The following is a 14607-nucleotide window of genomic DNA, read 5'->3' as shown; positions in this document are numbered from 1 at the left end:
AGCCTCAGTAGGCCAGACTTTGAAAAGGAACTTGTAAGGTTTGAATCTAATCACCTAATATAAATACTGCAGCTGTTGATGGACTCATTAATAAATGCTTTAAGAAATTTAATAAACTTTCTGGGCCCCGGTCAAAAAAATATTGAAACTGAAAAACCTTGTACTTTATGAATTTGCAAGGTGTGAAAAGTTTTCGCTGACTAATTTCACTGCCTAATCTTAAACTTTCAACTTCGTAAATAATGAGAAACTTCCATCCTTCATCGATTTCTCTACATTTCGTTCAATGGCCATCACATTCGTGACTTACAGAAGACTGAAGGTGACTGAGCTTCTGGCATCCGCATTGCTACACTGTTCATCTGTCCAAAAAGGTGATAAATTGATTTTATGAAGTATAAGCAATGTGAGGGCAGTAACTACGATGGCAGCTTGGGCTATCAACAGTTATGCATTTGACGAGTCAGTTGCGAGCAAGCAGTGTTAAGTAGTAGATGTATGACAATAGTATGTCCATGTTGTGTCACAAACCTCTCTAAATAAACTGTTCAAGACATTCTTCAGAATGTTTTAAAAAACAACAAAGCATAGATACCTTCCAGTACTTGATTAAAATGCCAAATGCAGACAATTCTTTTCCAGAAAAAAATCAGGGTAACAAGACTTGGTGTTTTCAGTACGAACCTACCGGGTCAATCCATCTTGATTGAAATACCAAATGCAGACTTTTTTTTCCCTATAGTTAGATATCATACACTACTAGCCCCATATAGAGCAAGAACACTTACAAATGTTTCCTTAATTTTTCATGAATTTTTGAAATATGAAAATTTTCATTTTTTGAAAAGTTTGGGGTTGGTTATCTCAGGTGGGACTGAGTATAATACTGTAAAAATTTCAACATTGATAGTGAACAAAGATATGAATTTTTGAAAAGGATGAAATAATTCACACCACAAAATGACAAAGTGCAGAAATTAACATGAAAGGTAAACGCTTTGGCTGTGCATTGTACCCAAATGGGCAGAGGGGGAGGGTTTGCAGTATATAACACTTGATGCATTACAACCATCATCTTCACTTTTCTGAGCTGAAAGCCTGACTGGTATGGCTTGTCAGATAAAGAAGGGTTGAGGAGATGCATGCTAAGATGGTAGTGAAACCAATTAGTCTCATACTTTTTCTTGGAATATCACTCTTTTATATTTGCCCATTGTCAGCTCTGACACTTAATACATATTAATTCACGTGCTTCAACATGAATTATAAAATATGTGTGATATTTGTAAAAAGTTCTAAATACTTGAATGTATATTTTATATGCTCATGTAAATAAAGCTATTTACAGTGCTAGTTTTAAATAATTTAACTTTGTTCTCACTTAGGTTCCATGGTAGGAGATACAAATCTGTTTCTTCAAGAACCTGAAGACAGTCAGTCAGCAGAAATTGAAATAATGATTGCTGAAGAAAAAGCCAGAGGAAAGAAATATGGCTGGGAAGCAACTTTATTGATGCTGTGTTACGGTATGCTATTTTACTTCACATGTTAAGCATTGCTATTATTACTATTAATATTACTGAAAATAATATGATGTTGGGTAGGAATATGAATTCATTGTGAAAAAAATGTGACAGGAACTGATAAAACTAAAAAATGAATAATAAAAAGTTATAAACAGGAAATCACTTGATTACAAGTTCAGAGTCCATCCGTGAAGAATCTGCCATTTTGGTGCCAGTATCATTAATAAATATGCATGATCACATTTACAAATCCCCTATTCTTAGCAGTTAGTGAGACATTCACAAAATTATATTCACTTGGCATATAATACTGATGAGCTCTCAGTTTTGAAGTGAAGAACTACATTGATGTGGCACAGTATTTAAACAATTCATCTATATCTTCAAAAGGCTTTGTGTCTGCACATGATGTTTTACCTCTTTCCTTTCTAGTGGATAGTAAAAATGTATACCTCTAAACCATATACTTAGACAGGCCACTGATGTAAAGCATTACAGGCAATAAAAAACAAAGGAAAACGCAGGATGGAATAATGACAATATTATGAAAAGGATAGCTTGCTACTCACCAAATAGTGGAGATGCTGACTCACAGACAAGCAAAACAAAAGACTGCTAAACAAGTAAGTTTTCAGCTGAAAGACCTTCCTCTGAAATAGACAAAAAAAAAAAAAACACACTCATTCATGCAAGTGCAACTCACACACACTGTCTCTGGCAGACTCCTGGGTAGGGGGGGAGGGGGGCAGGGTGTAGAAAAGGAGAGAAATAAAAAGACTGTGTGCATTGGTGGAATAGAAAAGCTGTGTAATGTGTACTGCTAGATTGGGTACAGGGAACAGGACAGGTGGGTGAAGTGCAATGACAAACAAAAGTTGAGGCAAGTTGGGTTACAGGACCATAGGATCAATTGCAGGAGAGTCCCCACATGTGCAATGCAGAAAAATTGGCATTGGTGGGAGGGGTCCAGGTAGCACAGGCTGTGAAGCAGTCATTGAAATGAAGATCATTGTGTTGGGCCGTGTGCTCAGCAACAGTTTGGTCCAGCTGTTTCTTGACTATAGTTTGTCGGTGGCCATTCATGTTGGATGGACACCTTGTTGACTGTCATGCCCACATAGAACACAGCCCAATTGTTGCAGCTTAGCTTGTAGATCACATGACTGGTTTTACAGGTAGCCCTGCCTTTGATGGGATGGGTGATGCTCGTGAATGGATGGGAGTAGGTGGTAGTGGGCAGCTGTATGGGACAGGTCTTGCTTCTAGGTCTATTGCAAGGATATGAGCCATGAGACAAGGGCTTGAGGGCAGGGGTTGACTAGGGATAGATGAGGATACTGTGTAAGTTCAGTGGGTGGCAGAATACCACTGCGGGAGGGGTTGGGAGGATTGTGGGTAAGACATTTCTCATTTCAGGGCACGATGAAAGGTTGTGAAAACCCTGGCAGAGAATGTGATTCAACTGCTCCAGTTCTGGATGGTATTGAGTCATGAGGGGAATTTTCCTCTGTGGCTGCGTGGTGAGACTTTGGGAAGTAGTGTGTAACTGGAGAGATAAGGCATGGGAGATCTGTTTTTTACAAGGTTGGGAGGGTAATTACAGCCTGTGAAGGCCTCAGTGAGACCCTTTGTATATTTCAAAAGGAACTGCTCATTCCCTTAGATGCGATGGCCACAGGTAGCTAGGCTGTATGGAAGGGACTTCTTGGTATGGAATGGTAGGCAGTTGTCGAAGTGGGTGTATTGCTGGTGGTTGCTAGATTTCATATGGACAGAGGTACTGATGTAGCCATCTTTGAGGTTGAGGTCACCGTCTAGGAAGTTGACTTGTTGAATTGAGGAGGATCAGGTGAAGTGAATAATGGGGGGTGGGGGGTGGGGGGGAGGCAAGTGGTGCGGTTGTGGAACAGTCTGGACAGTGTGTCTTCACCCTTGATCCAGATCGTAAAGATGTCATCAGTGAATCCGAACCAGGTGAGGCATTTGGGATTCTGTGTGGTTAAAAATGATTTCTCTAGATGCCCCGTGAGTAGGTTGGCATAGGATGGTACTATGTGGGTGTCCATTGATTTACCACATATTTGTTTGTAGATGATGCCTTCAAAGGAGAAGTAATTGTGGGTGAGGGTATAGCTGGCCACACAGTGGTATTCCTCCATCCACCCTTTGTTCACCCCTACTCAACACTTGCTCCAACAACTTGCCTCATGGCTCATATCCCTATAATAGACCCAGATGCAAGACCTATCTGATATAGCCTCCCAGCACCAACAACTCCAGTCCAGTCATAAGCATCACCCATCCCACCAAAGGCAGGGCTACCTGTGAAACGAGTCACATGACCTGCCTGGACATGACAACCAACGAGCTGCCTGCCTGCCTGCATGAATGACCACCGACAAACTACAAACTGTGCCAAGAAACAGCTAGACTACCCACTTGCCGAGCAGGCTGGCAAACATAAAATTCTTCATTTCAATGACTGCTTCACAATAAATGCCATCTGGATCCTTCCTACCAACACCAGCTTTTCTGAGTTACGCTTTGGGAACTCTCCCTGCAATCTATCCCACATTCCTGTAACCCTACTGGCCTGAACCTTCGTTAGTCACTGTCCTTCACCCACTTATCCTGTCCCCTGTTCTCATTCTAGCACTACACAGTCTTCTATTCCACCACTGCAGCCAGTCTTCTTTCCTACCCCACCCCCCATCCCCCCTCGGTCTGTCTAACCTCTTAACCTCCCGACTGTTCTTAGCTGCCCTATCCTCATCCCATCTCAGCCCTGTATGCTCCCACAGCCAGCACTTCACTCTTCACTTTACCATTCCCCACCCCTACTTTGTATACTTCCCCCTTCCTGTCCCAACCTCCCCCCCCCCCCCCCTCCCTCATGCAGATAGCTTCTCGTATCATGGACTGTTGCTCTGTCTGGCTTTGGCACCCAGAGACAGTGGTGTGTATGTTATCTAGTTCAGAAGAAGCCTTTTTGATAGAAAGCGTACCTGTTTAGCAGTCTTTTGTTTTGCTTGTCTGCGAGTCAACATCTCCACTGTATGGTGAGTAGTAATCTATCCTTTTCATAATAAAGGCAATAATTCAGAGCAACGTATTATGAATTAAACAAGAACCATATACTGAGGATGAAACTGTTAAACCAGTAACAGCAGAATTTCAATTCTTGAAGACATGAGAAGACATGGTCTGTTATTTTGAGCACTGTTGATCTCACAGTACACAGGTTATCATGCATACATCTTACACCTGTCAAATAATTGTCTATATGCCTCAATACAACCCTATAGGCTCTTATCTTATTATCATTATTCTTATGTAAGAGATGCAATTGTTGCACTGTCTTCCATGAACACTGTTTCTCTAAATTTACTCCTCAAGAGTGTTTTGTAAGAACATCAGCCTCCCCCCCAAAGATTTTCGTGTAATTACCCTGAGCATCTCTTACACTTTTGTATAGGCTGTATTGTTATTTACTGATCCTAGCAGTATTTGAATTCATCTGTGCACCCAAATGTCTTGTATGTTGTTGATTATAGAGACGGAACGCTCATTGTTCCCAGAATCTACCAGCAAATACCATCTTGTAACACCTCGTAACGTGACCCCTAGTTATGCTCATTCAACATACCAAGTGGACATACCATTAAAGCCATTCTACATTTTCTTATGATCAGACAGCTATTTTACTTTAATTTTTATAACTTCATCATCAGCTGACAGTCTAAAAATGCTGGTAGGTACACCTGATTAATCACAAACTGCAAATACTAGCTAGCAGTCCTACTACACTTTTCTGGGGCACACCCAATGTCAATTTTGGTTTTGTTGAATGTTCACTGTCCATTATAACATAATGGATATTGTTTCTTAAAATTCTTTGAGCAAATCATGTATGTGATCATGTCTTGTCTACCTGCTGACATTGTGGTTTTGTGTTAGTTTCCATCTTTCTATATTTCAAACGGCATCAATTTTTTCACGTGCAGCTAATATTTCATGTGTGAAAACAGCAGCCTGTGTTTCACACAAACAATTTTACCTGAATACTTGCTGATTCTTTGACATAGGTTTCTTTCCTTCCAGCAACCAATGAGAATTAGTGATACTGGATTGTAAATCTGTGTATTTATTCTCTTACAGTATTTATATTAAAAAAATGACTTGCATTCTTTACAATATAAGGATTATTTGTAGCTAATCCCTTACTCTTCAATGGTTCAGAAAGATCAGGCCTATTTGTAAGTAGGAGTTCTAAAATATTTATGTTGTATGCAGATTGCTGGACTAGTTTTTCAAGGCAGTTATCTTGTGTGTTAAGCAGTACTTTGCAAGATTATGCATACAATACAGTCAGTCTTCCCAGTATATTAAATTTATCCTGTAACATTAATATATATACAGGGTGTTTTCTATACTGTGAATTTTGGTCTCTCTTTAAGTAACTCTGTGACTTAATCTGGTGATAAGTAGAAACATATGACTAATAACGTGATTCCACCCTTTGGTTACTCTTGTCCATACGAGTTCATAGTTGGCATCATTTTGGACCTTGTTAGTCCTAATGTTTTTGTTTGTTGCTGTAAACACTGTATCTCTTAGGAAGTCTAATCTATCTTTCATTATGTATGCTCCACATATTGTTGGAAATTTCCCTGCTTTCTTCTCTGTATTTCAATCAACTCTTGTATGTTAGTGTTATGTGAGTGAGATTGTTTCCTGCAAAGAAGCTAGGCATAGTTCTGAGTGTTTGCTGTAAAACCTTTAGCATTAACAACTGATATTTTAGTATACTCACACTCTACATTTGTTATCCACTCAATTTTAACAATTGGTTTCTCAGATTTCGAATTCTACTTCAGATATCAAAAGCTTTTTTGACTTACTTGGGATAACTCTTCAATTGGCAACTGGGTAATGCATGTCCGTGAGTCTCCAGCCCTGCTTGTCACAAAACAAAGCGTCTTGTTTAGGTCCTACACTTGTTACCTGGCCACAGAGCATCATTTAGTTCTCGGAAGAATGCTGCAAATTATCAGCTGTGCTTAGGTGTATGAGTGAGATAAGCAGCTGTCTTCACTATCTCTGCTAGTCTCCAGAAAGAACTGAGGACAGTGTCAGTTCCAAGGTAACTGATGTTGTTGAGGTATTATTTGCAATTAAATGCAGTCCGTACTTCTGATTGTTCCATAGATGGCCTCATGTATTTGGCAGAAGATTCCTCCCAAAAGACATAAAGAGTGCACATTGAATTCTTTCACGAAAATAGGCCATTACATAGTTAAAGATTAAGCTGCTTTCCTAGAGCGAAATAGGCAATGACCACTGGCTCCAAGTCAGTATCGTATCACCATCTGGCAGTGCATCAAACCCATTCATGTGCATGACAGTTCTATATACCAAGCATGATCAACTTACTGCCATCATGTGGTGAGAAGTCAAAGTATTACATGGACAGCAGTGGCATGTAGTATTCTCTGGTTTGCTTTTGTGTGAGAAATGCTTAATTTCAGACTATGAGTGATGTTACCCTTATGTTGTGAACTTCTGCATCCTGAAATAATGTTAACATAAACTTTGTAGTTTTAATCAATATGGACTTCGTCACAGCTGCAGCAACATGATGAATTCTGTAAACTTTGATGTTTTCAGCTTTCTACTATATAATACATTGCTTCTTATGTTACAATATCACTTCATATACTATTCGTGTTTATTTATTCACTATGTCATTATATCCATTCTGTTTGGCACTAGTTAAAAATAGTTCTTTATGAACCTGAAAGATGATGTCAGCTAGATTGTCAGTGGTGCTGCTCAAACCCCCACTCCGTTACTCCAAGCTGGGATGCTGCAGCAGGAAACAGTGTTAACCCAGCAGGCACTGCGAAGCACAGTAAAGCTACTATCATCATCTCACCTTGAAGACATGTGGCGTCCATCCATACCAGTTCATATGCACAAACAATAACAAAACTTCCGAACAGTTTGTGATTTGAAAGTATTTAGCTAAGAAAAATACTTGTAACTGTCACAACCATCATTAATCAGTTAAGTAGACATTATGTAATGTACCACCTTACCAAATTGATATGTTAACACCACAGGCAACATGAAATTTGTAACCATAGGACACTATCCTGCCACTCTACCACTTCTCTAATTCACAGCAACTGGCCCTGTGAAACAAATTTTTATTTGTGACCAGTAGCCACCTTCCACAAGTATTCACAATTCATAACTTCACCTACTGGTACAAGTAGCACTTATGACAACATGAATCTATGCTATAAAATTCATACACAAGAGCCTAGTTTCCATAAACAAGCAAAGAATAAAAGAAATGAGCGGTTGACACTAATGCACAGAGACAACATACATTGGATGTGTGTTTCCACTGTAATAATAATTGTGATTGGCTCAACTTCCTGAAGCAAGTCCCTAAGCTGATTTGTTTTTCCACTCACAGATAGATAATACAATCAGTAAACAAAAATTATTTACTCAAACTGAGTACTGTGGTCAGCTGCCACTGCTAAAGCTTCCATTACTATATGATTTAAGAGATGACTGTAGCAAGTTTTTGTTTTTTCATGAGAGCAGAATCTGCCTATTGAAAGTTATTTTCAAATGCACTGTTACCTAGAGAATAACAGCTACTGCAGTGTTAAAGAAATATACAGTTTCAACTCTGAGCAGTGTGTTGTGGGGAGGTAAAGTCTACAGTGACCATCCCCACCTGATGTTTGTTTGTGAAACACTGAACAGTGCTGAATGCAACATGATCACCCAGTCCATTCTGTAGCAATTTCTAAAATGTCTGGGAGGTGTCTTCTAGCAGAACAATGTTCATTCACACACTTCTCATACTACCCAACAATCTTCCATAGATGTCCTGTAGCTCCAATGGTCAGCACAATCAGTAGTCCTGTTCCCCATTTAGCAGGTTGAGGGGACATGACAGGATGACATGTGGTATGATCTGCATTACTAGCAACATTCATCAACCAGTTGTGATGATAAGTAGAAGTAGCAGGAACAATGTCTCTCAAGATGATGACAGTTCTGTGACCATTTCTATGCACAATTTCAACACTGCATTGTACCTGGAGACAGTGACAAGATATTGAAATTGTTACTCAAGATGATCCATCCATTCCTGCATGATCTTATGATTATGATTGTATACATTATACAACATGTATAACATATTCATCTGTATTGGACCACTGCTTCAAGGTCTTCCTCCCCCCCCCCCCCCCCCCCACTAATGTGTAATGCTTTAGGATGGCTGACAACCTCAGTATCTGAAACCATCCATTCAGTACACGGGACAGTATAGTGAGGGAGGGAGAGGGGAAAGAGCATGTCAGTAGCAGAGACACCTTCAAACGTAACAGTAACTTTGGATGCACCCCAAGGGAGCATTATAGGACTGCTACTTTTCACAATATGTATAAATGACCTAGTTGATGATGTTAGAATTCCAGAAGGATTTTTGATGGTGATGCATATTATACCAGGTGATTCATTAAGAAAGAACATTTCAGTTGTTTATTACAGATAAACTATAAAAGATACAAACACATTGCTCATGTCACTGGATAGAGGGAAATACAAAGTTTTGACACAGCTGTGCTGCTGTTTGTTTGTAGCTACATGGTGACTACACCACAAGAGAAAATCATTTTTGTGTGTTGGATTTTTGCACAAAGTCATTCCATTGCTCAAACGCAACATGCATTCTGCCATCAAATCAGCAAGAAGCCGCCTCTGCACAAACAGATTTATGACTGGCATACAAAATTCTTGTAAGTTGGTTGCATATGCAAAGAGAGGAGCACTGGCCAGCCACTCATGTCTGATGAAAATGTTGATTGTATCTGAGATGCATTCACACAGAGTCCTCAGAAGGCCACAAGACAGGCAGGCCAGGAGCTTCAACTTCCTCAGACAACAGTGTGTTGTGTTCTGAAACAACACCTACATATGACTCCTTGATAGTTGCAGTTACTGCAGCAATTGCATCCATGACCATAACAGAAGATGCAAATTATGCATTTCAATTCTGCAGGAAATAGGAAGACACTTTTTCCAAATGACCCATGGACAAATGTAAAGTAAACCTACATATTGTAAGAATATGGGTGTCACAAAATCCTGGCATTGTCATCGAGACTCACAGAAATTGAATGCATTTTCTGCCATTTCTGTTCACAAAGTTTATAGACTTTCCCTTTTGTGGAGAAAATTGTGACAGGAATGTCGTATCTGGATAGGCTGCAAAATGCCAGGTCACCAGACTTCACACCTCGCGATTTTGTTCTGTTGGGGTAAATAAAAGACAGTCTTTGTCCCATCTATAGAAGCTACTCTTCAAGTGCTGAAACATCAAATTGTTGAAGCTGTTGATTCAATAAACTGGGACCTGTTGATTTGGGTGTGGAATGAAATGAAGTACATGTGTTGAGTGCATGGTATTAGTGTCTGTGCAAACATAAAACTCTGGGCCTTCCTCTATCCAGTGACATGTGTTTCTGTCTTTCATTGTTTGTCTTTAACAAAAAATGGACTTTTTTCTTTCTTTTTGAATCACCCTGTATGTAGAGAAGTCATAGTGCTACAAAAGTGTAGTGAAATGCAAGAAGACACTAGAGAATCAATGTTTGGTGCAGGAGTTGGCAATTGACCATTAACATAAACAAATGTAATGTATCGTGCATAAAAGACCCATTATTGTAAGATTATAAGATTGCAGAACAATCATTGGCAGCATTCCCATTCATTAAATATCTAGGAGTATATGTTGTTGTGGTCTTCAGTCCTGAGACTGGTTTGATGCAGCTCTCCATGCTACTCCATCCTGTGCAAGCTTCTTCACCTCCCAGTACCTACTGCAGCCTACATCCTTCTGAATCTGCTTAGTGTATTGATCTCTTGGTCTCCCTCTACAATTTTTACCCTCAACACTGCCCTCCAATACTAAATTGGTGATCTCTCGATGTCTCAGAACATGTCCTACCAACCGATCCCTTCTAGTCAAGTTGTGCCATAAGCTCCCCTTCTCCCTAATTCTATTCAATACCTCCTCATTAGTTATGTGATCTACCCATCTAATCTTCAGCATTCTTCTGTAGCACCACATTTCGAAAGCTTCTATTCTCTTATTGTCTAAACTATTTATCGTCCACGTTTCACTTCCATACATGGCTACACTCCATACAAAAACTTTAAGAAAAGACTTCCTGACATTTAAATCTATACTCAATGTTAACAAATTTTTCTTCTTCAGAAACGCTTTCCTTGCCATTGCCAGTCTACATTTTATATCCTCTCTACTTCAACCATGTTCAGTTATTTTGCTTCCCAAATAGCAAAACTCCTTTACCACTTTAAGTGCCTCATTTCCTAATCTAATTCCCTCAGCATCACCCGACTTAATTCGACTACATTCCATTATCCTCATTTTGCTTTTGTTGATGTTCATCTTATACCCTCCTTTCAAGACACTGTCCATTCCGTTCAACTGCTCTTCCAAGTCCCTTGCTGTCTCTGACAGAATTACAATGTCATCAGCGAACCACAAAGTTTTTATTTCTTCTCCATAGATTTTAATACCTACTCCGAACTTTTCTTTTTTTTCCTTTATTGCTTGCTCAATATACAGATTGAATAACATCGGGGATAGGCTACAACCCTGCCTCACTCCTTTCCCAACCACTGCTTCCCTTTCATACCCCTCGACTCTTGTAACTGCCATCTGGTTTCTGTACAAATTGTAAATAGCCTTTCGCTCCATGTATTTTGCCCCTGCCACCTTCAGAATTTGAAAGAGAGTTTTCCAATCAACATTGTCAAAAGCTAGAAACGTAGGTTTGCCTTTCCTTAATCTTTCTTCTAAGATAAGTCGTAGGGTCAGTATTGCCTCACGTGTTCCAACGTTTCTATGGAATCCAAACTGATCTTCCACAAGGTCAGCTTCTACCAGTTTTTCTATTTGTCTGTAAAGAATTCACGTTAGTATTTTGCAGCTATGACTTATTAAACTGATAGTTCGGTAATTTTCACATCTGTCAACACCTGCTTTCATTGGGATTGGAATTATTATATTCTTCTTGAAGACTGAGGGTATTTCGCCTGTCTCGTACATCTTGCTCACCAGACGGTAGAGTATATGTAGAGAGCTGATTAAAGTAGAAAGGAAGATCCTTGTTTGGCCAATATTTGAATATTGCATTGTGTACATACAGAGGAGTGAAGTGGAATGACCACATATAAAACTAATTACAGGTAAGTCAGATCCACACAGATTTTCAGGAAGTTAGTCCATCCACAAAGGAGGTAGCTTACAAAACCCTTGTTTGACCAACACTTGAATATTGCTCATCAGTCTGGGATCTGTACCTGATGGGATAGATAAAAGAAGTAGAGAATATCCAAAGAGCATCATGTTTCATTACAGGTACATTTAATAAGAGCAAAAGTGTCATGAGGATGCTCAGCCTCCTGCAGTGGGAGACGTTACAAGCGAGGCGTTCTGCATCATGGTGAGGTTCACTATTAAAATTCCAAGAGTGTACTTTCCTAGAAAAGTAAGCTAATATATTGCTTCCTGTTGCAAGTATCTCGCAAAAGTCCAAGAAAGAAAAATAAAGAGATTTTAGCCCACAGGGGACAGTGGTACACAAAGCACCATCCATCACACACCATAAAGTGGTTTGCGGAGTACAAATGTAGGGATAGATATCGTAACCATCCATAGACAGTGATAAAACCACCCAAATTATATGAATTTCCCAAGACATATAAGGAATGGACGTTACTGTGGTTAGTAATAAGCACTATCAGTTATCTTATTAGTTGTTTATTGTAAAGTATGATTTTTCTCCCCCAACTAAAATACAGAATTCTTCAAAAATAATCATCTGATTTTACTAGATTATACTTTCTACATGAATGAAGATAGAACGAGGGAAACCAAACTTCCACCTAGGCTAACAATTTTTCATTTTTGAAAGAACCATCTGATATTACAAGGATATATGTTTTACATGCATGCTCATGAAACGGTGGGGGACTTTTCACAATAAGGTTTAGGGTCGAAATTTTTGTTAACCTTTGATGTACGTTCAATGTGCCCTCCAACAGATGCACAACAAACATCCAAATGATTGTCAATCATGTCCCACAGTTTTGTGAACATGGAGTGAGGTCAGGCATCCTCGGAGCTCACTGGTACAATGAGAGATCCATACACCTCTTATGTTGTAGTAGGTGCAGCGCTGTAGTCTTGTGCTATTGCTGTCTTGACTCAGCACACACTGGGTAACGAGTAAGCAAACTATCTGCACCAGCAATGTCCCTACCACCAATAACATAAACCATCAACTTACAACTGGCACAAATGTAAACATGTAGTTTCAATGAACACATTAAAATTTACTCCAAGTTTATATCTTCATCGTGGATAAAAATAGTGTCTCACATGTTCAGACGAATCTTTGTGAAGCACACTATATAATGTATTTCTCTGCATTTGCTTCTTTCAGCACTGTACACTTTGTGCTTAGTTTTCTAACTTCCTTAAACCTATAAAAATTATGGTTTTATAATTTCTGTGAAACAGGACTTTTAATGCAATATGAATTTCCTTCCATAGGCATTTTCTTACTTTTTTGAACAAAAGATAATTGTTTGAGGGCAAATGTAAAGAATGGAATTGGTGAAATAGCAGTTTGAAACTCATGGTCATACCATTTCAGAACTGCAGTTCAAGGTTATAAAATAGTAATGCACTAATGTGTAGTGACAAAAATTGTTCCTTGGCAATGTGAACAGATTTATTTTTTATTTTTAGCAGATATTGTATCATTAAATTGACACAAAAACAGAAAATTTTACCAAAGATTTTGCATCTGTTCATATGGCAGTGCTTAGCATCCACTGAGTTTTACATGTTTCTGCACTCAATGTTCTGTTGGCACTTGGTGGAATGTTGTGAAACTGAATAGACTGTCCCACAAGGTCATTATCACAACTCTCGAGACCGTGACTGTCCTTCACTCATCAGCACATCATCTCAAGGATTTTCTCAGGCAGTTCAAAATAGAAAAACTTTGTTTAAAATGTGTTCTATTGTATTGGATGTTGCTCCACAGAACTGAAGGAATGGCATGTGCTGATTGTCTTTGTTTCCCCTTTCATGTTACATTTTATTGTGTGTTCATAACCGTCTTTCAGTTTATGCATTTGTCATTAATATTGCTCATGAAACTATTGATTCAAGTGCACCCACATTGTAAGTGACAAAACACAGTTCACAGTTCAGTGAAATTAATGGTCTCAGACAAGTTATCTGGATGGAGAAAAGGATCACTTGTAAAGTTTTTAGCTGTACGATAGAGATAAAGTTATTGTATTTTAACAACAACAGTACTCCAGTAAGCACAAAAAATAAATATCACAATTTAAAGGTGCTAGGCCCTTTTCTGCTGAACTCTTTGAATATGTGATCCCATTTGGATCATTTCCCAAAAATGAGAAAAGAAAATTACCTGAAACAAACAATACACAAGCACACTTAAAATATTAAAAATTATAGTAACTTTTGCTCTACATTTCTAGCCCCCCCCCCCCCCCCCCCACACACACACACTCTTTTGATCATGAATGGACCTCTATACCACAAATACAAGGGGGTAGACAAAATTCCAAAATTTTGGTGATCACATCAAAGAAGTTGACCTGTGACCATGAAACTTCATGATCATATAAGTTCTTTATGACATATTCACTCTTCAGTGCTACACATTGATGACTGATGTATGACTTGGAGGAGACCTTGATTTTTAGGAGTCTGCATATGCCTGTTCAGGAAATACCTGCCACCACACAATGGTTTCTTCAGTCAAGGAAAGAAGAAGAAGACATCACTGGGCACTTCAGTAGAATATGGGGGGATGAGGCAAAATTTGATAGCTGAAAGAAGGAGCATGTTTGTGTTTTGTGTCGAATGGGCTGAGGTCTTATAGTGGGGCAACACCATCCTTGGACAGTTTCCCATCAC

The 14607-nt window shown here is 39.0% G+C and overlaps 1 protein-coding gene across 5 annotated transcripts in view; it reads left to right on the top strand.

The window, feature by feature from the left end:
- Positions 1–14607, top strand: part of LOC126473163 (alpha/beta-tubulin-N-acetyltransferase 9) — a 77208-nt gene that overhangs the window by 52774 nt on the left and 9827 nt on the right. For all 5 annotated transcript variants that reach the window (XM_050100035.1, XM_050100030.1, XM_050100031.1 and 2 more), the window contains one exon: positions 1386–1526. In XM_050100035.1, coding sequence (XP_049955992.1) covers positions 1386–1526 — 141 coding nt within the window. The remainder of the gene's footprint in view (positions 1–1385; positions 1527–14607) is intronic.

This window comes from Schistocerca serialis, chromosome 4 (assembly GCF_023864345.2).
Source record: "Schistocerca serialis cubense isolate TAMUIC-IGC-003099 chromosome 4, iqSchSeri2.2, whole genome shotgun sequence".
In the NCBI taxonomy this organism is placed as follows: Eukaryota; Metazoa; Arthropoda; class Insecta; order Orthoptera; family Acrididae; genus Schistocerca; species Schistocerca serialis.
This window is presented reverse-complemented; position numbering and strand designations above follow the sequence as displayed.